This window comes from Setaria viridis, chromosome 2 (assembly GCF_005286985.2).
Source record: "Setaria viridis chromosome 2, Setaria_viridis_v4.0, whole genome shotgun sequence".
NCBI lineage: Eukaryota > Viridiplantae > Streptophyta > Magnoliopsida > Poales > Poaceae > Setaria > Setaria viridis.
The window spans coordinates 35,734,385-35,759,987 of NC_048264.2; the positions used below are offsets into that span (position 1 = coordinate 35,734,385).

The 25,603-nt window shown below is 45.6% G+C and overlaps 3 protein-coding genes across 3 annotated transcripts; all 3 read left to right on the top strand.

The window, feature by feature from the left end:
* The first annotated feature begins 6,812 nt into the window (after positions 1–6,812).
* On the top strand, positions 6,813–7,388 carry LOC117844337 (uncharacterized). The gene has a single exon (XM_034725066.1). The coding sequence runs from the start codon at positions 6,813–6,815 to the stop codon at positions 7,386–7,388; it is 576 nt and encodes a 191-aa protein (XP_034580957.1).
* A 4,946-nt stretch (positions 7,389–12,334) lies between these two features.
* Positions 12,335–13,210, top strand: LOC140222003 (uncharacterized). The gene has a single exon (XM_072291971.1). It carries the CDS (start codon positions 12,453–12,455, stop codon positions 12,996–12,998), a length of 546 nt encoding a protein of 181 aa, XP_072148072.1. The 5' UTR covers positions 12,335–12,452; the 3' UTR covers positions 12,999–13,210.
* Positions 13,211–19,391: 6,181 nt separating this feature from the next.
* On the top strand, positions 19,392–24,840 carry LOC117846022 (uncharacterized). Its single transcript, XM_034727121.2, has 6 exons — positions 19,392–19,854; positions 22,570–22,712; positions 23,266–23,315; positions 23,464–23,489; positions 23,617–23,809; positions 24,159–24,840. The coding sequence occupies exons 1-6, from the start codon at positions 19,728–19,730 to the stop codon at positions 24,319–24,321; spliced, it is 702 nt and encodes a 233-aa protein (XP_034583012.1). The 5' UTR covers positions 19,392–19,727; the 3' UTR covers positions 24,322–24,840.
* Positions 24,841–25,603: the final 763 nt, after the last annotated feature.

A 25,603-nucleotide genomic window follows, 5' to 3' on the forward strand; every position in this document is an offset into this window, starting at 1 on the left:
ATCCCACGATTAGTATGACTAATTCAGATAGTAACTACGCATCCGGTGCCTCTAGCACCAGCCCCGCCGCAGAGTACATCCTAAATCATTTGTGCCTATATCTGTTCTTGTTTATTAGATGTTTAAACTTGAACACTGGCACATATTATTTTGTCATTAAATCACTCAACATATTCATGATAATATTTTATAAATTTTGAAATTAAAATATACCGAAATATGCCTAGAATTCTAACACATGCAGGGGCTTCTCGCGGACAGTCCGCGTGGGAGGCGCGGACGGTCCGGAGAACAAAATCACTTAACATCCATGTTGTGTACAAAAACATCTGTTTTCCTCCATACTCCAAACTTGATCTTCAAAGGCTCCAAAAATTCCACCAAAAATTATGTTGATACAAGAAATCAAGAGCAACCCATTTTGCTTGAATTAGGAAGAAAATCTATGGTAGATTTGAAAGGAAAATTCTTCCTGGAATGCTATTTTTGAATTTTCGGCTGAATTGTTTGGCTTCAAGATGGATTTCTAAAATCCATGAAAAATCACCTAAATTCATATTTGATGAAGAAGTATTTTTTAATGTATGACTGAATATATGTTCTATTGGAAAAAAGAAAGTTTCTTCACAAGCCATGCATTTTCACTTTATTTAATAAATTCAAGTAAAAATGCAGATGCACTCAAACAAGCACAAAAATTTTATAGTAGCAAGCAATGATGCTCATGATGCAATGCTAAACAATGTGATTTCATTTAGGTCGTTACAAAGAACACGGTAGAGAGAAAAGCACGGCACTGCAAATCGTGAAAAGCATCGGAAAGGCAAGGGCACTGCAGCGAGCCAAGCGAGATCACGATTGGCTACCCTGAGCTCCATTGTGCCTGCGTGATCGCATGAATCACGCGGTACTACGCAAGCGGCAAAGGAAAGCGTCGCTGGCCCGGCGCCTCTATGCGTTTTGGTTACGAAATCGACAAGGAGAAGAGATGGTGGGAAATCGGCAAGGAGAAGAGCTGGTGGGAAACTGGGAACAGCCATCATCGGCAACGAAGATAACGGGGGCGGAGGAGCCAATCTTCACCCTAGGACAGGTGCCGCGTTTTCTACTTAAATTGGGATTCTTTTACCATATCATTTTCTCCCACTTTTCTACGGCCTTTCCTTGCCATAACTTTTAGTAGTTTTGCTTCCACTCTCAAAGTTCGGTTCTATTAATTGTGTGGTGCTTCTTTCGAAAAAAAAATGGTGCTGCTTACTCCACATGCCAATTCTTTTTCTTCAATGTTTTTTTTCATGCTTTGAGGTACCAAAAGATTTTCAATTTTTTTAACAAAGCTGCCAAAAGCTTGATCTTGACATGCCCACAGAATAAATAAAGCTGCAAGGGCGGACCGACCAGTTTAGTGCAAAGCTAAGCTCTACGTACCCTGGCTATAAGTACCCCCATGGTGCTTCAAGACAAGGCCCATGCCTCTCAAACCTACAAAGTCATCCCATCTCTGGAGTGGAGCTCACTGACATACTACTCACTCGTGCCAAGCTTGAGGCACAACAACTTCTTAGTAAATCTTCTCGATCGACAAGCAGCTTCATAAGCTCTCCACATCAAAGATGAGGATTAGCAAGAGCGCCCCCAACCTCCTGAAGAAGGCGGCGACGTCTGTCAAGAGCACGGCCGACGCTCTAAGAACAAAGCTCATCTTCGTGGCCTCGCTGCGCCGAAGGTTGGCGATGGTCTGTGCGATGTCTCGCCAGATCCGTGCACTCATCACGTCAAATGGCCGGGAGAAGCAGGCTAGGGTGGATCACGGCAGCAAGGCTCTCATGATGCACAAGGCGATGGCGACGAGCAAGGAGCCCGCTGGTGATCATGGTGGCAAGATTCATCTGGGTCTGTTTGAGGTGGCAATGTTTGAGGAAGGTTATCATGGCTACCCTGACTCGACCAACTCCCTCTTCGACGATGACAGTTGTTACAACGATGAGGAGGATTTCCAAGATGACGACCACGATGATCTTGATGTTGATGCTTTTGATGAGACCTCTGTCATTGAGATCATCAGGGGTGACCGGGAGGGTCAAGGTTTGGAGTTCAACATGGAAGATGATATTGATGAGGCATGTGAAATGTTCATTAGGAGATGTCGCGGCCGGATGAACCTTAGTTTCTAGTCTCGTTTTTATACTTTACGTGAGTAGAGACTAGTACTACTACATACTGACGAACTGATGCGAGATAATAGAAGGTGGGCGAGATAATAAGATGTAGCAGCCAGGGGTGGGACGTGAATTTGTTTTGATGAACGCATAATAAGAATCACTTTATGCAATGCGGCAAAGTGTTCTACACACTGCTTGAAACTGCACTGCGCAGTAATTTTGCAAACATATAAGAGTAAAGTACATGTATGGTTCTTGAACTTGTCCCGGTGTCATCGAGGTTACTGAACTTTCAATATACATTTTTATGTTCCAAAATTTGACCTCAGGTGTCATTCAGATCACTAAATCTTCAAAATACGCTTTTATATTATTGAACTTGTCGTTCTCAGGTTCCTAAACTCTTAAAATACAGTTTCAAATCCTCGAACTCATCATGAACATTATCACAAGTGGCCGCAACGAGCATTGGCAAACACCGCAACAAGCCGCTTCTTCTGGCCGGAGACTTGTGCCTACGCTTATTGGCGGTTTATGACGTCGGGAGATTCTAATCCCATATTCATTGCTGCCAGCTTGCCATTCTGTTCCGCCTTCCTTATCCTTCATTCGTGATCATGGGCACAAGGTGGTTGTGAAGGCGGCGAACAGGGGAAAGTAACGCCACCAGTAGCATATATGTGATAATAAGTACGTGATCTAAAAATACGTCGGAGACTGTCTAACCTGGTTTCGGTCTTGGGAGCCGTTGGATTCGATTCCAACGGAAGGTGGTTCCCTGAATTAGGGAAGTGGATTACTGTTTCCTTAATTACCAGCATTTATTCCATCTCCACGAAGCGTCCAGAGTCCAGACCCCGCTCCTTTCCCCGCTTCGGGCCCCACCCGTCCTCTCTCCTTTTCATTTCTCTCTCATCTATCTGTTTCTTCTGACCTCCCATGGCGGCCGATGCTCTCCCGATCCCGATCCCTCCATCACCCAGCGCTCGAGCTTGGCATTGGAGAGGTAAGAGACGGCCCTTCTTCATCGCCGCTGCCATGGAAAGGTCAGATCTGAGGTGCTCTGCCAACGTTCCCCTCGCGGATCCATGAAAGACGAATCGAGATCCAAGCTTCACCACCGACGCCATAAAGAAGGCGGCAACGGGATCTCTGGTCCCCGCCACGGGCTTCCTCGACTACGGCGCATGATGTTTGGATGAGTCCCGTTCCTCGGTTCCTCTTGTCCCCATCTTCATGCGAGATCAGTGTTCTTGACGCCCGAGTCCATGGCGGCTTCAAGTTCGTCACTGCCCCTGCTTCGTGCCAGCTGCTGCTGCGGAGTTCAAATCAGGATGCGCACGAGATTGCGAGATCCTCAATCATCCCCACCACAGCCGATGAGATACCGGCAAAATCTGTGCATGTATAGCTTGAGAAAAAGCATGAACGGAACATTAGATCTCATACGTATATTCTTTTGGTTTATACGGGATGTTTATTTTTTATTTTTCATTTCGTTTTCTGAAAGTAAAGATAGTTTCCCAGCATTTAATTGAGTGAGATACGGTTTTAATTTTTTTTTCATTTTTTGAATGATCCCACCATTAATCGAGTGAGATAGCAATTTGCCTTTTCTTTTTCTTCTGTTTTTTTGTTTTATTTTCTGAATGTAAAGATTCTTTCCCCAACATTTTGCTAAGTGAGATAGCAATTTTTATTTTAGTTTGTATTTTTGAATCCATTCTTGTAGAAAATAAAAAGTTAATAGAAAAGCGGACCAGAGACCAGCGGATTTTGGGAGCGAGAGCCAGCGACAAGTGTGTCCATCGATCTCCAAACGATCCTCTCCGTGCCAAGAGCACAATAGCAAGCAAAGGCGATTTCTCGGTGGAGGCTAGAACACAAGGGTTGAGAGTTGGGCCAGCCAACAAAATGAAGAAGATATCAACTGTGTTACATGAAAGCTACCCTTACTAGACCCCATTTCGGGCATGCATATATTAGACGAGAAAAAAAACGTTCTGTACCTTTTCATACGTTACAAGCATTTTTTTACGTGCACATGCCTTTAGTTTAGAGCTTTAGATACAGGTATATAAATTTTCTGGGCATGTTTCACCCTCTATCTATATACAGAACTACAGATATAGGAGTTGTTTGGTTGCCCACTAATAACAAAAAAAAAAACTGATCACTGCTTGGTGGTTGTGAAACTTTAGGTGCGCCACACGGAACACAACAGTTTTTCACACATTTTCTCACCTGGGTGTAATGCCGATCTTCTTCGACGCCATAGCTTAGGCGCCACCCAACCTGCCGGTGTGGCAGGATGAGGCCAGCAACCAAGCAAGATCATATACATATTCGATATTCCTACCGTGCGCAGCAGCGTATCTCTGATATTTCCCTGCTGGTAGTTTCCATTTACTCGTCCAATACTATAATGGATGATGCATGCTAATTATCATGTGCCTAAGCATGCTCACATCCCTCTCCAACAATCGTCTTTTTTTTTTTTTGGCAAAGTTTACCTTGGTCCCAGTGCATCTGGAACCCATTCTTTTGAAAAGGTATATTCTTACCAATTTCTGAAGATAAAAAGCTATTTTTCAAAAGTTACCATTGAATTTTTTGGCAACTTTTTTACAAACTTAGGAAAAATATTTTTTAATGTTAAAATTGGTTTTAGAATTATTTCAGAAAACAATTTTTGTACTTCTCTACAAACGTTGTGTAAAATATTCATGGTAAGATATGTTTTTTCTTAATCCCTTCTATAAGATATTTTTCAAAAAATATTTTTCGTTATTTTTATGCAAAATTTTATTTTCGAGAATGATCACATATTCCAGTGGATAGTGGAGATCTCTTGTAATGATTGATGTCCACTTGACCAATTCCCACCGTGTTGATGATGGAACAACTTCATTAAACATTGAATTTAAAACTTTGACCAACCAAAACGGTGAGAGTTGCAGGTGTTAACAAAGAATGGTCGCATTATGAGCACATTCGTACACGCTCGGGGAGGTGGGAAGGAGGGAGAGACACGTATTTAGAGGTGGTAATAGATTATGGTTCTTGTACCTCCTTCATAATGTAATTCAGTCCTATCTATTTTTAGCTTAAAATCATATGGTATTTTAACCTGATACTTAAATTTACTAGGCTAAATTGGAGGGCTCTTTACCACCCTGCACATATCCCCGCGCCCATGATGCTAGATGCACAGAAGTACTAAGGATTTTTGGTGATCTTACCCCTACTTTGAAGTGCAATTGTATTTTTACTCTCATTTTTCTAACTTTGTGATATTACCCTCAACTATTCACAAGTTCTTGTGATTTTGCGCTTGGGCTTGCGTATTTGCCCCTATTTTAACCGTTGACTAGGGGCAAGATCGCATTGACTTGTGAATAGGCGAGGCAAAATCACAAAGTTAAAAAAATAAGAGTAAAATCACAATTATATTACACAACAGGAGCAAGAATACAAATGCCCCAAGTACTAATGATCAATCAACTAGACGCTGGCCCTCGACATGGATGTTTTCTTGCTCCGTCCCTGTACTCGCAGCAGTGCAAAAAGCAACTACTACAAATATCTTCTGACTTCTCCGTGGCCATGAAACTCATGCTAATTCTACCTCATATATTTTAGGCCCCTAGCTGCCTTTTTCTTTTCGGCTAATAATGGAGTTCTCCACATCAGAGAGATCATATTTTTTCGTATTACTCGCTGGGCCACGATTGATCAGGAACAACTATTTTTAAAAGCCACATGCCCACACCGTGTTGTGGTCAGTTCAGTTGCCACAGCTCGCGCACGGGGGGCACGTGCTGTTCTGGACAGCTCCCACCCCACAGCAGGGCAAATGCATGGGCACGAAGCAACAGGTGTGACCGGCCAATGCCATGGAAAAACAAAAAAGACGAAATCACGCGATCGTCTTTTCATGTGTTGACGAGCTGCAAAGAAGCGAAATCAGTAGGAAAATCACGGCACCGCAAAGTGTAAAAAGCATCAGAAAGCTGAGGGCACTGCGAGCCAAGCAAGATCACGATTGGGCACCGTACCCTGAGTCCCATTGGGCCGGGCATGAGCATGACAATTGGCCACAAGGAGAAGAGATGGTGGAACAGCCACCATCGGCGACGAAGATGATGGGATCCGGAGGAGCCAATCTTCACCATAGGACAGGTGTCGTTTCCTACCTAGTTGGGATTCTTTTACCATATCGTTTTCTCCCACTTTGCTACGACCTTCCCTTGCCATAACTTTTAGTAGTTTTGCTTTCACTCTCAACGTTCGGTTCTTAATTGTGGTGCTTACTCCACATGCTAATTCTTTTTTCTTCAATGTTTCTTTCGTGCTTTGAGGCACCAAAAGATTTTCATTTTTTTTTTCTAAAGCTTCCAAAAGCATGATCTTGACATGATCACAAAAAAAAAAGTTGCAAAACTTCTACAGGTCAGTGCAAAGGCTTGCCCCACCCTGGCTATAAGTACCCCCACGGGGCTTCAATACAAAGCCCATGCCTCTAAAACTTACAAGCTATCTCATCTCTGGAATTCACTGACATACTACTCACTTGTGCCAAGCTTGAGGCACAACAACTCCTTAGTAAATCTTCTTGACAAGCAGCCTCATAAGCCCTCCACATCAAAGATGAGGATCAGCAAGAGCGCCCCCAACCTCCTGAAGAAGGCGGCGACGTCCGTTAAGAGCAAGTCCGACGCTCTAAGAACAAAGCTCATCTTCTTGGCATCCCTGCGCCGAAGGTTGGCGATGATCAGTGCGATGTCTCGCCAGATACATGGGCTCGCCAAGTTGAAGGGCCAGGAGAAGCAGGCTAGGGTGGAGCACGGCAGCAAGGCTCTCACGGTGCACAAGGCGATGGCGACGAGCAAGGAGCCAGTTGGAGATCATGGTGGAAGGGATGGTAATGTTGGTATGTTTGAGGTGGCAATGTTTGAGGAAGGTTACCATGGTTACCCTGACTGGACCAATTCCCTTTTCGACGATGACAATTGTTACAAGGATGAGGAGGACGGTCATGACAACGAAAACGACAACGAGGAACTTGATGTTCTTGGTGCGCTAGATGAGCCCTCGGTCATCGAGATCATCAGGAGCAACCGGGAGGCTCAAGGTCTCGAGTTCAACATGGACGATGAGATTGATGAAGCTTGTGATATGTTCATTAGGAGATGTCGCAGTCAGATGAACCTTAGCCTTTTGTGATCTTGCATTTCTAGTTTACGTTAATGGTGTAAGGGATGAACTATGATGAGACTAGTACACTGACAACCTGATGAGCGACAATAGAGAAGTGGGCGTGGGATACTAGAATATGGTAGAAGCTATGAGAGGGCGTTAACTTTTTTCGCTGAACACATAAGACATAATAATCACTCATTTTGTTACATGACAAAGCGTTGTGCAGATAGACTGGTAGATACATTATTCTTTGTATTTTATGCCTGAATCTAACTGAACATTACATAGTGGATGAGTGCCAGTTTGTTTTCTCCATTTCAATACGTGCTAAAATCTGTGATGGGTGGTGCCTTACACTCCTTACAAATACATGAGGTAGAGATTGTACATCGCAAAAGTGAAAAACTTCCTTTGTCACCCCAATCCTCACTGATGGCCACAGCACCTTAACATTGGACCCACTACTACAAGATTAAATAGAAATCCTCTCTCAACTCGATGGCCGCAGCACCACAGCAAAATTAAAGCAAGAGTGATGGGCGAGAAAGATGTGTTTCAGTCTTTAGCTTTAGGTGCTCAACTTGCACCGGGGACCATAGCACCGTACCTGCTCCTGCTGGAAGTTTAGCTCCAAAAGTCCAACGTATTGTATCCTTCCCATCACACTCTCTATCCTCCTAGCACCGTACCGCCTCCAAAAGTTTTGCTACCGTGCCCACACGCGTGCCGGCCCGTCGCGTCAACCTGCCTCATCACACCACGCACTCTCCGCTTCGAGCGTCGTCAAGCGGATGGCCTCGTTCGGCGCACGCAACAACGCACGGCGGCACGGTGCCGCGCCCGCGCTCGCGCTCACGCCGGGGGTTATCATCAGCAGGGTTAGCACAAGCCGCCCACCTGTTCGTGCCAAGGAGCTGAGGCCAGTCAACAGGCAACCAGACAGTGGTCCTCAGATCCCTGCGCTTCAATTCTGTGCAACTGAACAATTTCTAATGTGAGCCCAAGAAGCTTTGACCAGCCAACAGGGGTGGAGATAGAAACTCAAATTTTGCTTTATTTTGTTAGGGGAAGGGGCGTATAGTAGTGTTAAATTTTTTTTTCAAAATTTAGTCAAATTTTTAGTGCAAAGTTGCATGGCATGGGGTTTAAACCTCACCTTCAATCACGCAGGTGAGATCACGTACTATACCTTCAATCAATTGCCACAATGCTAAATTGTAGTATGAACTAAAAATCACACTGCATAGAAGTCGTACAACTTTCTGTTGCCATTTTTTAGTACCAACGACCTCCAGAGTGCAAGACAAATTGACCTGAATTGTCACACAAAATTACCACTTTGTTAAGAGATGAGAGACTGGATTTGCCACTTTGTCACACAAAATTACCTACATCTTTTCTTTCCCCAATTCAGTTCCAAAGAGCAATATGACAATGGCATCCCCCTGCTTCCATAAGACATGTGAGAGACAAGCGGCCAGAGTTAACGTGCATGCGATCCCCTTGGTTTGCTGACTGGTACAAAGGCTTGTAGCTCGCAAGCCAACGGGAATTCCATGGCAGCCGCCTTGCGCGGGCCCTCGACGCCACCCAGAACGAGGTCTCTCCCGTTGCCCCGTGGAGGAGAGAGGAGGTGGCCTTAGTGGAGGGTGGAAGGGAGGAGGCAGCCTTTGGGAAAGGATGTGTTCAAGATGCGAGCTGAACGGATTCCCTGTGATTTGCTAAATGTGAATTACCGCAGCGCGCCAAGCTGAGACGTTCCCTACGAGCCAAGCTGAGCCGTTGGACAAATACGCACTATGGCTGGGTTTGGACCGTACATGTACCAAACTGTAAAGCTCTTGCACCGATGTAATAAGCAAATTCCAAGCTGTTGGATCATTCTGCACCCAGTTGAGTAGTTCTTGTATTACTGATGTAATTAACTCGATATTAAATGTAATAATATTTAATAAGCATTCATTTTTATAAAAAAATCATGATAAGTTGATCTAAATACTTTTACAAAGCTCTCTCTTTCGTGGAAAAGAGAATTCATGTGTGAGGATCAACCACCTTGCTGTTTACTTGCTTCATTTCTAAGCTCTAGTCCACATACCCGATAGTTACATGAATGGGGCCGCTAGCTGGCGAAGTTGGAGGCCCTAACAAGCCTCGGCTTCAAAATCTGCCCAGTCGGTATTTTGGTGTTAGGTCCAACTCGAGCTTGAAAAGGTTGAACAGCCAAAGAAGGGTCATTGCTTGTTTCTCTGAAAGCTAGTACACATCAATCCCATTTAATTTCAAGAACGGTCATACTCACCATTCACCCGACAGAGGCAGGAATAAGTATTTTCTGCATCTTTACAGCCGTCAAACACATACTCACTCTAAACGTGCGAATGTATTTGAGAAGCTTCATTTTTTGGTTATAAGTGCACAAAAATATGAGTTCAGATATGAACAATTCCGCGTGAAACGTATCCCCCGACATGGCGACACATACAGATCGTCCTTCCATTTTGAAACCCCTGCTTTCCAGCCAAGAGAAGGGAGCTCCACAATAACGATCGTCTCCGCCTATTCCCTTCGACAGACCATGATCGATCGGAGACTGCAGACAAGATCTCCCAGTGTCAAATAGAAGAAATCAGGAACTCTCGAAGGCACGCCATGTTGTCGTCAGTTGCCGCAACAGCACGGGGAGAACGTGTGATTCGGTGTACCTCATGCTCCCCGTCTAAAAAACTGGAAATGCAAAGTGTTATCGAGGAAAGATTCGAACGCAAACTAAGTAGTTGGAAAGTCAAACACTTATCTTAAACGCAAACTAAGTAGTTGGAAAGTCAAACACTTATTTTATGGGGATGACTGATTTTATTAAATTCAGTCCTAAGTAGTCTCCCTATGTTTATGATGTCCTTCTTTGGAATTCTTAAAGGTTTCCTAAAAAGATTGGATTTTTATCGTTCTAGATTCTTTTGGTAAGGCAACAATGATAAAACAAAATATCGTCTAGCCGAATGGGATATCTTGTGTCGTCCTAAAGATAAGGGGGTCTAGGAATAACTGACCTTTGGATAAAAAACAAATGTTTGCCCAGTAGATGGTTATTTAAATTGCTGAACGAAGATGGCATATGGCAGACCTTACTTAGAAATAAATATTTGAGTTCTAAATGTTTTTCTCAGGTTAAGATTAAACTTGGAGCTTGCACTTCTGGAAAGGTTTGCTGAAGGTTAAGGAAAATTTTCTTAGTTGTGGGACCTTTAAGATAAAATTAAAGATAGGTCGCAAACTAGATTCTGGGAGGATACTTGGGTTGACTCTAAACCACTGAAAGTGAAATTTCCTAACCTGTATAATCTAGTCTACTACCCTCATACTATAGTGGCAAGTGTCATGAACCATATGCCATTAAATATCTCTTTTAGAAGAGTTTTAGCTGGGATAACCTGATTGCCTAGCATAACCTGGTAGCCAAATTAGCCACTTTTCAGCTCTCTGTTGGGAGGGACAACTTACCTGGGACTTATATGGGATAACCTGATTGCCTGGCATAACCTGTAGCCAAATTAGCCACTTTTCAGCTCTCTGTTGGGAGGGACAACTCACCTAGGACTTATATAGACATGGTAATTTTACTGTACGGTCTATGTATCAATATTTCATAAATCAGGATACCCCTTCACAAATAACTTTATATGGAAGCTGAAGATCCCTCTAAAAATAAAGATATTCCTTTGGTACCTCCTACGAGGTGTTATTTTAACAAAGGATAACTTACCTATGAGAAATTGGCATGGGAGTAAAAAATGTTGTTTCTGTGATTATAATGAAACAATTAGGTATCTGTTCTTTGATTGTCAACATGCAAAGACCATCTGAAAAGTTGTTAATATTGCTACCGGGTTAACCCAACCAAAATCAATAACGCATATACTTGGAAATTGGTTAATGGGTATAAGAAAGAAGGATAGAAGTTTTATTTTTGTTTGGGTTGTAGCTCTTATGTGGGCAATTTGGTGTACGCGGATCGATTTTGTTTACCTCTTTTATGCAGGCGTTGGAGGTTGTCGTCTTGAATATCTTTGCCAAGAATGGATGGAGAAGCAAATTTGAGATTTCCGGTAGTGGATGGAGAAGCAATAATAGACACTTGGCAATTTGAGGTTTCTGGTAGTGGATGGTGAAGCAATAATAAACTTGACTTTTGATTTTCTCCTATCGACTATATATTTTTTCATTATTATCTGTGATCAGCCTGCGAGCTGAGAATATTAAGAAAATAGGCCGGAAAAGATTCTTTTTTCTAAAAAACGAACCAACGGTGTTCCTGACGACCAGCTGCATTCCAATTAATCTGCCACAGATAGAAGAAAGCTCCCCTCTCGCACGCGATCCGATTCGCTCTCCCCGCTGACGAGACGATCCACAAAGCGCACGCACACAGAGAAGCAAAACCTACCAGTCCAAGGCTACAGGGCAACACTGCAAAGCAAAATAAAGCAGCCAACGGCACCGCGATTTACACGATCGAGCCCACAGGATTGGGCATGAATCACACGGAAGTAGCCAAGAAAACAAAAGCGACGCCGGTTTTGGCCGCTCTAAAAAACGGTGGCCAATTAGCCATCATCAGCTACTAGCGCATAATTTAACGGAGGATTTGGAATTTGGGATCTGGGGGAGCCAATCTTCACCCTGGGGCAGGTGCCCTTTGTTGCCTCATTGGAGCATTACTCAGAGAAACTACCTAACTGGACTGCTTTCCGTGCATGGAAAGCTTTTACTTTGCTTCCACTCTCAAAGTTCTGTTCTTAATTGGAGTGCTTACTCGACATACCAATTGATTTCTCCAAGTGTTATTTTCGTGCTTTGAGCTGTCAAAAGCTTGATCATGACATGAACAAAGCTGTAGCTGCACAGCCCAGTGTTTAGTGCCCACCTAACTCCTCCCTATATATACCATCATGGGACATCAAGACAATTAAGGCCCATGCCTCCGAAAACCTAGCTACTCTCTCACCAGTACTCTCGCTGCAACTTGCAATCTACTCATGCCAAGATTGAAGCACTGCAGATCATTAGAAACAATCCTTCTCTAAGATGAGGATGTGCAAGGCCCCCGAGCTTCTCAAGAAGGCGGTGACTGTGTTCAAGAGCAAGACTGACGCCCTAAGAACAAAGCTCCTCGTCCTGGCCCGGCTCCGCCGCAAGATGGCGATGGTCCGTGCAATTTCTGACAGGATCCATGCGCTTGTGTCGTCAGACCGAGAGAAGCAGGCAAGGTTGGAGTACGGAGGCAAGACACTCGTCTTGCACGAGGTGGTGACAGGGATCCAGGGGCCAGCTGATCATGAACTTGATGGTGTCATTGATCTATCAGAGGTGGCGATGTTTGAGGAAGATGAGCATGACTACCCTGACTGGACGCACTCACTGTTCAACGACGACGACAACTATATTAACCATGATGAGGGTGATGAAGGCCATGATGGTGTTCTTGATGTGCTCGACGAGCCCTCTGTGATCGATGTCATCAGGAGCAACCGGGAGGTGGAAGGTTTGGAGTTCAATATGGATGATGAGATTGATCAGGCTTGTGACATGTTCATAAGGAGGTTCCGGACACGGATGAATAGGAGCTTTTAGTGATCTTGTTTTCTGTATGGATGAAAAGTGTTCTATTGACAAACTGAGTGAAAATAGAAGGTGGTTGAACTATATATTTTTTGTTATAGTAACCAGCTATACATGAGAGAACATGAAGTTGTTCGATGATTGCAAGCATCACCATTTGGTGTAACACAGATTGTTTCTCTGTAACAAAAATATGAAATAAACTCATGCTTCTTCCACTGAAATTATTATGGTCACTAGCAGTTGTACTAACAGAAAAATAAAACGTATTAATTTAGATGTATAGGTCTCCTCCCTGACTAAGGATAAGTTCATGTTTATAGCTATTTTTATTAAGGACTAAGGACGTATTTTTAATTTACATAACTTATGTGCCAGTCAATCTAGCTTCTTTCTCCACATATTAATGCTTCAGTATTTTATGACGCCTAGCGGTGGATGTTTCATATTTGTGGATTTCCACATGATCTTTTTAATTGCATGAGAAAACTACCTTCAGTCCTAAGAGATACATTATGCTTCGGTGAAATATGCGGCTCATTTTCATTCAGCCATTGTTGATAAAACATAATTCTGCGCTTCTTTTTGCTGTACTGCAATGTAGTACTTTAACAAGGATGATTTGATTACTTGGCTAGCTTTAAACTTCCAGAGACCCCATGATGGTACTGCAGATCAGCCCAAGCAGGAAGTGCTTGACACACCACTTATGTAGTGATAGGTAAGTTGTTCCAATCATCCACTTATTTAGTTCAAAAGGGCTTATAAAGTTTGATATTGAAGAAATGGAGCATCACACCGACGATTAGCACTAAATGGGACAGTTTCGAAAAAGATTAGTACTATATGATAACCGAAAGTTCTTCAACTAATGAAGTGCAGTAACCCCGGGGACCATAGTGCACTTAACATCCCCACGGAATCATAAACAAATTAAACACACAGCTTTCGAATTTTCCAGAACCGTTTTTGGAGATGGAGACTTCTTCATTTATTTGCTGGCACTTCATCTTTCAAATATTAGACTGAAATATATAGGAATTATAAAATCAAAGTAGCACAGTACTATTTTCAAGCAAAAGCAAACTCTAGGCAGAGTACTATTTTCCTCAAGAAATCTAAGTTGTTATTGTCAAATAAACGTTCCGGACTTAGAAATACTGCGGCATCACATCTTTTGGTTACCCAAAAGCACGGTGTCCCATGCATGATCCCATCAGCTTTTTGTGCCTTTGTGGAAGCCCACAGTCTTGCAGGGTAATGGTGTACACATTCAAAGTTGAATACATCAAACTCGATCTGCAGTTAGCTGTCAGTTTTCTGTGCTAAAGTCCGTGGCTACAGTTACACAAACAGCTTTGATACACTGGCCAGCAGGGATATCCATGCACTCTTCCACCAAAGTTTCCCACGTATGTTTGCATGGCGAATCCAATGCGAGGTCACTGGCGAGAGACTGTGATGCTTACTGACGTATATCCACTGATAGAAAACTCAGCATTCGTCTCAAGATTCAGTACCGGTTGTATTTTGATCCGGTACTAATGTGAACATTAGTACCGAGCCTAACGGCCAGTTTCTGAGGAGCTCCCTGTGACCCCCTTTAGTACCGGGTGGAGGCTTCATCCGGTACTCCCTCATTAGTATCGGGTGCAGCCTCCACCCGGTACCCGGTACTAATGGGGGTACCTCCCCTCACACGTCAGCTCCCCTTCTCTCTCTCACCCCACGCTCACCCCCTCCCCACACGTACATCCGCTTGTCCCCCTCATCCAGCCTCTCACCCGCACCTCTCTCGCTTCTTCTTCCCATTGAATCCCTTCTCTCTCCCCAGCTGAATCCCCTTCCTCTCTCCTCCACACAGATCGATCCCCTCGCCACCCCTTCCCTCACCCCTCCGCTCACCCCTCACCTCTTACGTGTGGCGAGGAGCGATGGAGGCAAGAAGGAAGGGTGCGGCGAGGCAACGAAGCGTCGACAGGGCGTGGCGGAGCAAGGAGTGGTGGCGGGGCAAGGAACGGCAGAGCTCTGGCGGGAGGGTGCAGCGGCGGAGCGTCGGTAGGCGTGGCGGAGCAAGGAGCGCGTGGATCTTGGAGTAGCGGACACCTCTCCCTCAGATCCGGCGGCGGCAGCAACCGGCAGCGGTGGCTGAGCAGAGTAAGTACGCCATCTCCCTCCCTCTCTGGTGCGGGGCTCAGGTGCTGTGCGGCCGGGGCTCCGACGCTCAGCCGGGCGGTGGGGGGTGTGGTCGGACTCCGATGGGTGGATTTATTTTTTTTTAATTTTTTAATACCCCTTTAGTACTGGTTATTTGACCCGGTACTAAAGTCCCCCCCATTTATACTGAAGTAGCAATACCGGTTGCACAACTGGTACTAAAGGGGGTTAGGAACCGATACTGAAGGCACTTTCCCTAGCAATGATACGAGACCTCCTATAGTGCAACTACTTAGAGCATGGCTAATAATTTAGCCTGCTGCTGCTGGCTGCAAACAAGTCATGCCATATAAAGTTAATAATGTAGCCAGCTCATATAATAGCTTGACTATTACTCTACATTGGCTAAGGGGTTCTTTGTAACAGAGATGCTTGTATGTGCATACCATCGATCTGATGTGGTATATCTTTGTGCCCATTCATCAAGCATACAAATATGCTCATCCAGCAATTAGGTCTACTGAAACAGATCAAATTTACGCAACATAGTTCATTTTGATATCTAGAGAAGGCAACATTGCACGCAACTTGATGGCACAAATATCACCATCACACCAACAATTAAGCATTACAGAAGTCTTATGAAAAAATATTAATCGACATTGTTGGGGATAGATCCCCAGTATCTGCAAGGAAGGAAGAAGGTGGATTCCTACCAGAATTCCTCTGTAATCCTACTAGGAATCATACCATCTAATCCTACTAGGACTCCTCCCCGACTAGTTATCCTACCCTCTAAAGTATATAAAGGAGGGTAAGGGTACCTAGATCGAGGGGGTAGAGACAACAGAGAACCCATCTGAACCACCAAGAGGTTCAACACCAAACAACATCCAAGCGCAGGACACAATATACAATACTCCAAACAGGATGTAGGGTATTACGCTACTCTGGCGGCTCAAACTTGTATAAATCTGTGTCTTGTGTCCTCACTTTTACCTTCAAATTTTAGGTCCGATGATTCCCCACCAACCAATCTATTACCTCGGGTACCCCCTCGGTAGGTTGCCGGTATAAAACACCAACATCTGGTGCGCTAGGTAGGGGAATTCACCGAGATTTCCATTATGAGTTCGATGGCACAAGTCATCATCAAACCCGCAGTCACATTTGAAGCGGGTGCGACGTTCATCTTCGGCTCTTGGGTCTGCGTCGCAGACGGTGCTGGAAGCTTCCACCGCCACATCGTGGAGGCCCTGGAGGAGAAACTTTACGACATCAACCTTCATCGCCAAGCTTTGGAGGAATTCGTTGAGAGATTCAATGAAATTTTGGACCTATTCCAAGGATCAAGAAGCAAGTCCGAGTACGGGCTCTACATCTACTCGGATTGGTTCTCACGAGCCGATCCAGCTATCATGTGAATCGATTCAAGTTCCGAGCCAATTCTCGTTCGGACTCCGTAACGCGGCTTCCATCTATCAAGTAGCTTTTTCCGAATTGCAATCCAACTCGGGTGCGATCGAGGACCACAACTACGATCATTACTCGGATTCCGATGATAAGACACCATTATCAGGTCCGCAGCAGGGCCTAGTGATCACTTCGACCCCCCAAGGCAGATTCGTCCACTGGCCTGGCACAAGGCCACCTGCCCTTGCCCAGGACAACGAGTCACGCTTCATCGCCCCCCTCGACATTCTCCCATATCAGGAAGGGATGCCCCTATCCCCTATCCCTGAAGGCAACGGCTCTGCAAAAGTCATCACCTCAAGTTCTGGAAGCTACTCTCCAGACAGAGAACTCTTCGCCCTCATCACAGGGTAAGATATGGAGAATGGCAATCCACCGAAGAGGAATCCTCGACACAAGCGTCACCCAGATGATGTCTCGCAGGATGAGCTAACCGCCAACGTTGTCGGGGAGGAGACCGAAGATCAAAGAACACAACAACAAGCAAGGTACGCAACGAGAGTGGATCGTCGTCGCCAGCTGGCAAAGAGGCTCCCGATCATGAATTTGGACAAAGCCTTCGAAGCAGTCCAAACGTGGCAACACCGTACGCTTCTCGCCACCATTGCTTCCATCAACCTTATTATCCGTGCCATGCCACAGGATAGATATACCGGGCAGTTGGCAGCGCTGGCGGAACACGCCTATGAACAACTCGATAGGCAGAATCCGATAGCCTCGGTATCATGTACTCCATCCCAGCGAAGTCAACACGGCAGTAGCCACAGAGGCCCTTTAGCTTGACAATCCATAGGCGCAAGACAAAACAGGGATATACCCGAGGGTAATCAGACACCTTCTATGGGAGGCTGCCGCCACCTCAAAGCCGATCCTGAGCCTGCACATCCTATGGTGGATCTTCAAGAGGTGATAAACAGCAACCGCGACGCTCGTGACATCATCGAAGGACTGCATCGTGAGCGCAAACTCGAAGTTGACTACAGGAGCGACATCAACGATAGCTTCCCAACTTTCACAAGTTAGGTCAAGAAGACTATTTTGCCTGAGAAATTCAAACCTCTTGGCATCTCCAAATATGATGGTAAGCATGACCTAGTTCAGTAGCTCCGATGCTACTCATTATCAATTCAAGCTGCAGGAGGGAACGATGACACAAAAGTCATCTATTTCCCCATATGTGTGGAATCAGCGCCGCTCACTTGGCTTGAATCATTGAAGTAAAACTCGATTGACTCATGGCAAGATATCAAGAAGGCATTTACCAACAATTACGTGGGAGCAATGCAGCGTCCAGGCAATAGGCTTGACTTGGCACAAGTCAAGCAACGGTGAGATGAGACCCTGCGAAGCTACCTGCCTTGTTTCTTCGATAAGAAGGCCACCATTGTAGACATCTTGGAGTAAGACGTGATCGACTGTTTCCAGAACGGTCTCTACGATCGTCATATGTTCCAAGACTTTGGTAGATGGCGCCCCCAAGATGTCAAGTCACTCAAAATTATGGCACAAGCATGGGTAGACGAAGAAGACAAAGAGCTTGAAAGGTTCGAGTCAAATTGCAATCGAGGTCAGCACAACAACAATCAGATCAATGGCAAAGACAACAATAAGAACCGCAATGGTGATCACCGAAATAACTACTCGGGAGGTCACAACCGCAAGTGCAAGCTAGACAATACTGTCACGGTGATATCTCAATTGTCCAAGAAAGGAGGCAGCAGAAGCCAAGACAGACCTGCTTTCAATGAGCTCTTGAAAAAACAGTGCCTGTGGCATCCTCACCACAAACATGCTGTGATAGATTGGTACAGCCTACGCAGAGTAATTAAGGACTTGCCAGAGCCATCGGGTACCAATGACAAAGGAAAAGCTAAGGAAGACGAAGACGAGGATGGCAATGGCAAGATCTAGACCCCGTCTAAGACTGTCAACACCATTTTTAGTAGGAGTCCGGGTACCGCCTCGAAGCGGTCCCAGAAGCCCTCAAGTGGTCTGAGGTACCAATTACCTTCTCTCGGAAAGATCAGTGGACTAATTTCACAGAACCAGGACAATTTCCTCTCATCTTGGACCCGGTTGTTGCTGGCTCCAAGCTCACCGAGGTACTCATCGATGGCGGCAGCGGCCTCAACATTCTATTCACCAAGACTTTGAATAAGATGGGCCTCAACATCACGGAGCTGCTCACCCCGACGAGCTCTCCCTTCTATAGGATCGTCCCAGGCAACGCGGCTATACCTCTTGGACAGGTAGTCCTACCAGTTACATTTGGGACCAAGGAGCACTACTGGACAGAGTACACCCAGTTCGAGGTGGCAGATTTTGAGACTTCTTATCACACCATCCTCAGAAGACCAGCATTGGCTCAGTTCATGGTCATCCTGCATTATGTGTACGTAGTACTATGCTGAGACCCAAGGGAGTGGTAGTCGAGCCAGAAGACACAGTATGGCGGTGGAGGAGCGCCAGCTGTGGCACAAGGCGCGGAAGTCCATGTAGTAGTCGAGGTCGTCGTCGGCAAGGAGGTTGTTGGCGACGCGGTTGACGAGGTCCGCCAGGAGCGACGACCAGCCCACCACTGCCGCAGTTCGGTGTGCAGGGCTCGCTTTGAGGAATTGGATTCTGAGGATTATTCAGAGCGTCGTCGAGGGTTGAAGACTTGAAGTAGGGATGAATGGTTTGGTTGGTGCGTGGAGGTCTCGGCGTGCATTAACCCATCGTCTGCAGCGTGATCGAGGAGCTGGAACTCCAAACGGCGACGAGGTGGGTGGCGGCCATTCCTGCTCCAGCTCATGAGAAAATGAGCTCGCCGTTCCGATCGTCGGACTTCCGGCGACGACCGACGGTCTGCCAGGTCCGCATGCAATTAGGCCCAGCTCTGTTTTCGTATCGAGTCCGTGGCATTTGTGGCCCCTTGGTAATAAAAAAATGGGCCTAATCACTGGGTAGTCGAGCCCATGCAAGTAAACCGTGGGCGGCGTGCCGATCCGGCGATCCCCTCCTTATCTCACTCACTGACCTGACGGCTCCACCAGTCACCTACCACTGAAGCCAGGCGTGCACAAATCGTCCTCCTCGGGCAGCCTAGGGCTTGGCAGAGAGGCGACGAACATGGACCTGGACGCCACGCCGCCGGAGCCGCCGACGTGCACGATCTGCCTGGACCCGGTGGTGGCGCACGAGCACGACGGCGCGAGGTCCGTCGCGTTGCTGCTGTGCGGCCACAAGTTCCACCTAGGTCAGCCAGGCGCCCTTCTCTCTCGATCCCTTCTCGCTCCCATTTCGACTTCCTGATTGTATCCTCGCATCGATCGTCCGCGGGCTTGATCTGATCTGCGAGCCAAATCGGGAGCTTTTTTATGGTCGATTAGTCCGTGCTTCTGCTGGGAATTTTGAGTTCCCGCGGCCGGGCAACCTGCGTGCAGGTGCAGCTACGGGTGGATCTGAGCTCCTTGGGGTAGCTGTAGCTACGGGTGCTGATTGCTAGTATATCGTATGCCTTTTAGGTCAGGTTTCTGTGGGCACTGCTGCTTAGTGTTAGCATCATGGTTTTAGGTTGGATAGATGATAGATCTCGATTGGATGATCACAATCCTAAAAAACTTTAAACGACTGCTGTTTAGTTCATATTTCAGGTAAAGCTTGCACACAGCGCTAGTTTTTTTTTTGTGTGTGTGTGGAAGAATTTTGCTACACATGGACGACAGATTTTTGAGATGTGAATTTATTGAATTTTCATACTTTAAGCAGGAGGCTATTTCCAGCAAGTTCCTTCATCTCTGGCAACAACCATGTTAGCAGGGGCGGACCCACACTATTGGAAAACTGAACATTTATCTCGAGGCTCAGTACCGGTTGCATTTTGGACAGCTAGTCTCCAAGGAGGCCCCCAGTGAACCCCTTTAGTACCGGGTGGAGGCTTCACCCGGTACTAAAGGTTGCACACCCGGTACTAATGTGCAACCTTTAGTATCGGCCACTGGTACTAATGTGCAACCTTTAGTACCGGGTGAAGCCTCCACCCGGTACTAATTTGGACTTCATTGGATTGAAGTCCACCGCACGCGTCTGCTCCTCACCGTCTTATCCACACGCCTCCCTCTCTCTCCCGAACGGTCCTCCTCTCTCCCTTCTCCCCTCACGGCGACCTCGCTTCTCTTCCTCCATTCCTCCATATGTGCCCCTCCACTTCCCTCATGGCTGCCCCTCCCCTTTCCCCTCCGCGCGCCCCTCACTTCGACGCAGGTGAGGAGTGGCGGCAGGGCGAGGTGAGGTGACAGCACGGTGGTGGAGGAGCGCAGAGGCAGAGTGGTGGGCGCGGTGCATGGAGCAGTAGCGGGCAATGGCGCGTGGAGCAGTGGGATCTGCAGGCCGGTGTGGTGGGAGAGCGTGGAGGCGCGGCGGGAGTAGCAGGATCTAAGGGGTGGCGGCGCGGCAGGATGAGGTGCGTGGCCTCACCTCTTTCTCTTTGGGCAAGGGGGCTAGCGGAGCGCGTCGCAAGGGCAGCCAGCCGGGCAAGGGGCCAGCAAGGGGTCACGGGGGAGGCGAGGTGGCGGGGACGAGGGCCGGGACTAGGCTCGGCCGACGAGGAGGAAGGGCGGCTGGCGGTGACGAGTCGGAAGGGTGGCTCTCTCTCTTCGGTGCGGGGCTTAGGTGCTGTGCGGCCAGGACTTTGGCGCTCGAGCGGATGGTGGCGGGGTGCGACCGGGGCTTCGGTCGGCGGATTTCTTTTTTTAATTTTTTAATATTCCATTAGTACCGGTTATTTGACCTGGTACTAAAGGATCCCATTTAGTACCGATATAGCAGTATCGGTTGTGCAACTGATACTAAAGGAGGGTTTGGAACCGAAAGTGGATTCCCCAGCAGTGCCAGGGCCCGACGAGCCCTGGCGCATGCGTGGGAAAGAGACTATGTTTTGCCGCCCGTCAAAATCATCCTTATGTAGTCACAACCTCAGAGCACCCTGAGCTTTGCCCAGGCTCCATCCGACGCCTAGGTCCGCCACTGCATGTTAGTAGTAGTATTCGGGTTAGTGTTTGGGGTTGTGTGGTTTGGGATTTGGTGGCTGCTAGCTGTAGAGGGAGGGTCTCAGCGGTCAACAGGCAGAACAGCAGCGGTGGGGGCGCTGCCCGCTGCAATGGTGGTGGACGTACGGCAGTTGCTCGCAGCAGACAGTGGTCAGATTAGTGCGGGTGTGGTCACGGGGGGTGGTCATGCTGCCAAAGCTGGTCAGGGTGGTGGTGGAGATAGCGGAGGAGCTCGTGGGCATGCCATAGGCGATAAAGGAGAGGTGGAGTATATGCGCCATGCGCACTGGTGAGAAGACAGAGTGAGGAGGTAACGATGGAGGAGTGAAGAGGAGAAGGATTAGGGTTAGGCAGGGATGAAACCAGAACGGGTTCAAAGTGGGGCATGCAGTTCCTATTCTAGACGCACCCACCATGTGGGCACATTTTTTTGCCATACAAATCACTCGAAAAAAAATTCAAGTTTAGCCCCTCTAATGATTCATATACTTCTGGCTTGGCCCTTGTTGGTCAGGTTCATTATATATAACATAGATCGATGTGGACTGTCGATTGGAGATTTAATTGTTGGAAATCAGAAAGATTTGGTTGACTCTTTTTTTTGAAAGACCGAGCCCTAGCTTGCTGGTTCATTTTCACTGTCACCTGGCACAGCGTACATCATTCAATTCCTCATAGATATCTTCGAATGAGAGGTGGAAACTTAAGAACGAGTTATGACTGAATATAAAATATTTTTATGATAATATGGATCTACAGTAGGTTGTACTGTCTATGCAATACTTTTAGCAACCCAAATATATGAACCCGTAAATTTCACTTGTGCATGACATGTAGACTTCTTGTGCACATATACATGCAAGCTTCGGTTACATGCAATTTTGCTAATCTAATGTGGACCTGTCTATCTTTATGTTTACTAGACTGCATTGGATCGGCATTTAATGCAAGAGGGTTAATGCAATGCCCAAATTGTCGGAATATTGAGGACGGCAACTGGTTGAATCCAAATGTACTCCAGCCATCTACTGATTCTCCTTGGGCAACAATTGCTCTCGCTGACTTTGTAAGTGAGTGCTTGGTAATTAATTCTTGTCTATGACGACACAATGGAATTTATCTGTCAATTTATTTTCTCCTCAGATTAGCCTGTTAATGTAATGAATATTTGCACGGCAAAGTTTAACCTTCTGCCCTGTAGCTAGCCCCGCCAGAACCTAAATAGGAAAGCGTCAGTCTATTATTATTTAGGCCACTGTTATTCAAAGTTTGGGGATGAAGTTCATAATTGTTGTGTAAAAAAGTTTGGTAGATCATTTTTTTTGCTACTGCAAGTCAGATGCACACATTCACCGGGATTAAAATTGGTTGAGATGGGTGTTTATGTCGAAAAGGCAAATATATTTAATTCTTCTTATGTTCTTATGAACACAATATCCACTATTTGAGTTGTCATATATACATATCTCCGTCTTATATTATGGGAAAGGGACATGGATTTAGCACACAGTTAAAGAAAATACATTTTCACAATTTTAGATTTTTAAATTCAGCATATTAAAAAAACCAGCTGTTATCTGATTCTATGTTTTTGACATATGTTCCCTCACTTGATTTAGTTGGGGCAATCTCCCTTTGATGGGTCTGCACCACTGGATTATTTGTTTCAGTAAGGATTTCTTCTATACCTTTGTAATCATAAGTAATTTCTTACCTTAATGTTTCATTCAAGTATCACATTTAAGGATATATACAGCTTTGAATAATTTAGGTTTAAAGTCACCAGTTTTTAAATTTGAATCTCTTTCTTGTTGCAGGAACCGGCGGCTAGAACCAATTTCCTGTAAGTGTATTAGTATTACCCCTTGACTGATCAATTTTTTTACAATAATAATATTTCGCTCATATGAAAAACTAAATGGTTGAAAACTAATTAAATTCTGAAACCAAGCCATTTTATCATTGTACAGCTGGTCTGGAAGGTGATCAAACTGCTGAGTTAAGCAATGTTCAAGTTTTTGATGGAACAGAGCCAAGAAACTCTGAGATAGAGCAGCACAACATAGGTATTCTTCCAATGGTGGATCCTGCCAATCGTCTCACAACCCCATTTGGCTTTGATGTACCAAGATATGATGGTAACAATCAGCGACGTTCGACACAGTATGCACTCTCATTATTATCTAATCCATCATTTAATATTTACTTCTATTAGAATTTTTTAACTTAGTGGCGTGTTTAATTTCTAGATTTGTTAACTCGCATGGTGTTCTTAAGATTTGTGATATTTTGCACATTGCTATGATAAAAAACTTGAAGGTATTATTAATCAGCATTTATCAATATGCATTTGTTCATGTTGTTGGCTATCAGTCCTAACTAGACAATCACACTGGTTTAGAGGAAACATGGTATAAATCTACTATACTGTGGTGAACTATGCCGAAATTTACTGTTAAGTGTCTTCTCTATCGTTTTTCTTGCTAAGTGTTTCAGTTTACGGATAATGCAGGTCCACGACCCGAAGCAGGAGCAGTTCTGTTGCGCCATTAGGGTCATCACCAGCTGTTACATCTGTAGGCCATGGTCATGGTCTGAGAGGTCAGGTTGTTCAGGAGACAGCCCCTCCCGCCACCCGAAGCAGTCCATTCCCTCCAACAACCAGAAGGGCTTAGCCGAGGGCTTTGTCAATTGCATCTTCCATTGCTGCATCATACACAACTGAGGATGGGGAGCCTCATGACATTTATCATGCTATAGGTGCAAATGTGCAAAACAGTAACATTCCCAATCAGGATGCCCGGCCCGTAGACGTGCTGATCAGCCATAGTATGCCTTTGGGTCCCGGTGGAGACCAAGTGCAGGGCTGGGCACTGTCAGTTCTGTACACAATCAAGCATCATATAGCAGCTTCCCTAGCAGAGAATGATTACCAGCCTCTACCTTCCGACAGGATTCATTCACTCCTGTGATGACTATTATCCGCTGGTCACAACTATGTATTAACAAAATTGGTTTAGATTTATGTTCTTTAAGTGAAAAGTTGAAAAACAACTCCAGGTTGAGCATTAGGCTGTTGCCATCTTATGTCTATGCAGCTTGTTGTCTTTGGTGTTATTATATCAAGCACCCTGTTCGTTTTTGAATGTACAAGTACTATATACTATATAGAATTACCGTGCTGGTTCAGAGTCGTTTGTTCATGTTGCTCCCAACACTTGCCTTGTAACCATGCATAGTGCTTAAACCCCATGCTAAATGATTCAATGGCGCTTCCGGACACCCGTGCGTTGGTGGTAAAGCATGGCTCCTTCCAATCTCACCCTTTGAGGCAATGGTGGACGGTGTTGTTGTTGATGTTGAATCATATATGACACAAATTTTTTTGCGTTTCTTTGTCCACGTTTTCGTGAAACTATGGTGGATGCTATGATTTAGTGCTTGTGACTGTTGGTCATGATACAACATATTCTTTAAGGAAATGCCTATGCGCCTGACCCTGTGTCTTACACCAACATTAAACTCCATGCAAACCTGACGAAAACTTTTGTTGATTGGGCCCACACGGTGTGATCATTGGAGCGCGCTGACTCTCTGAGTGATCACTGCACTGACCAGTCACCATGTGTCGCACGCATGTAGAATGCCACGGTCGGACGTATAGCCTTACTAATTGCCTGAATAATACACTTCATTATTATAGTCGCTGAACAAGCGGACTAAAAAGGTGAGTTTATTTAATGAGTCAACAACAACATTGTTCTATGTTCTTTGGTGACTTCGTCATCTCAAGTTCAGTCAACGAAAACCTTGTCCTAGGTTTTTTTTTTACTTCATCAATCTCAATATATGCCGGCCGGTTCAGTTTCCTGAAAGTACTTGTGCTTCAAAAACAAATTGTAGTCGATAATGCATTCGGTTCAATCCTACTGCAAGAGTTGTTACCTTCCAAAGCGA

Excerpts from the sequence above, each read along its gene's own strand:
- LOC117844337 (XM_034725066.1), top strand. The coding sequence starts at position 6,813 with ATGAGGATCAGCAAGAGCGCCCCCAACCTCCTGAAGAAGGCGGCGACG.
- LOC140222003 (XM_072291971.1), top strand. The coding sequence starts at position 12,453 with ATGAGGATGTGCAAGGCCCCCGAGCTTCTCAAGAAGGCGGTGACTGTG.
- LOC117846022 (XM_034727121.2), top strand. The coding sequence starts at position 19,728 with ATGGACCTGGACGCCACGCCGCCGGAGCCGCCGACGTGCACGATCTGC. Across the intron at positions 23,316-23,463 it reads CCACTGGATTATTTGTTTCA|GAACCGGCGGCTAGAACCAA; the intron begins GTAAGGATTTCT and ends TTCTTGTTGCAG. Across the intron at positions 23,810-24,158 it reads AATCAGCGACGTTCGACACA|GTCCACGACCCGAAGCAGGA; the intron begins GTATGCACTCTC and ends CGGATAATGCAG.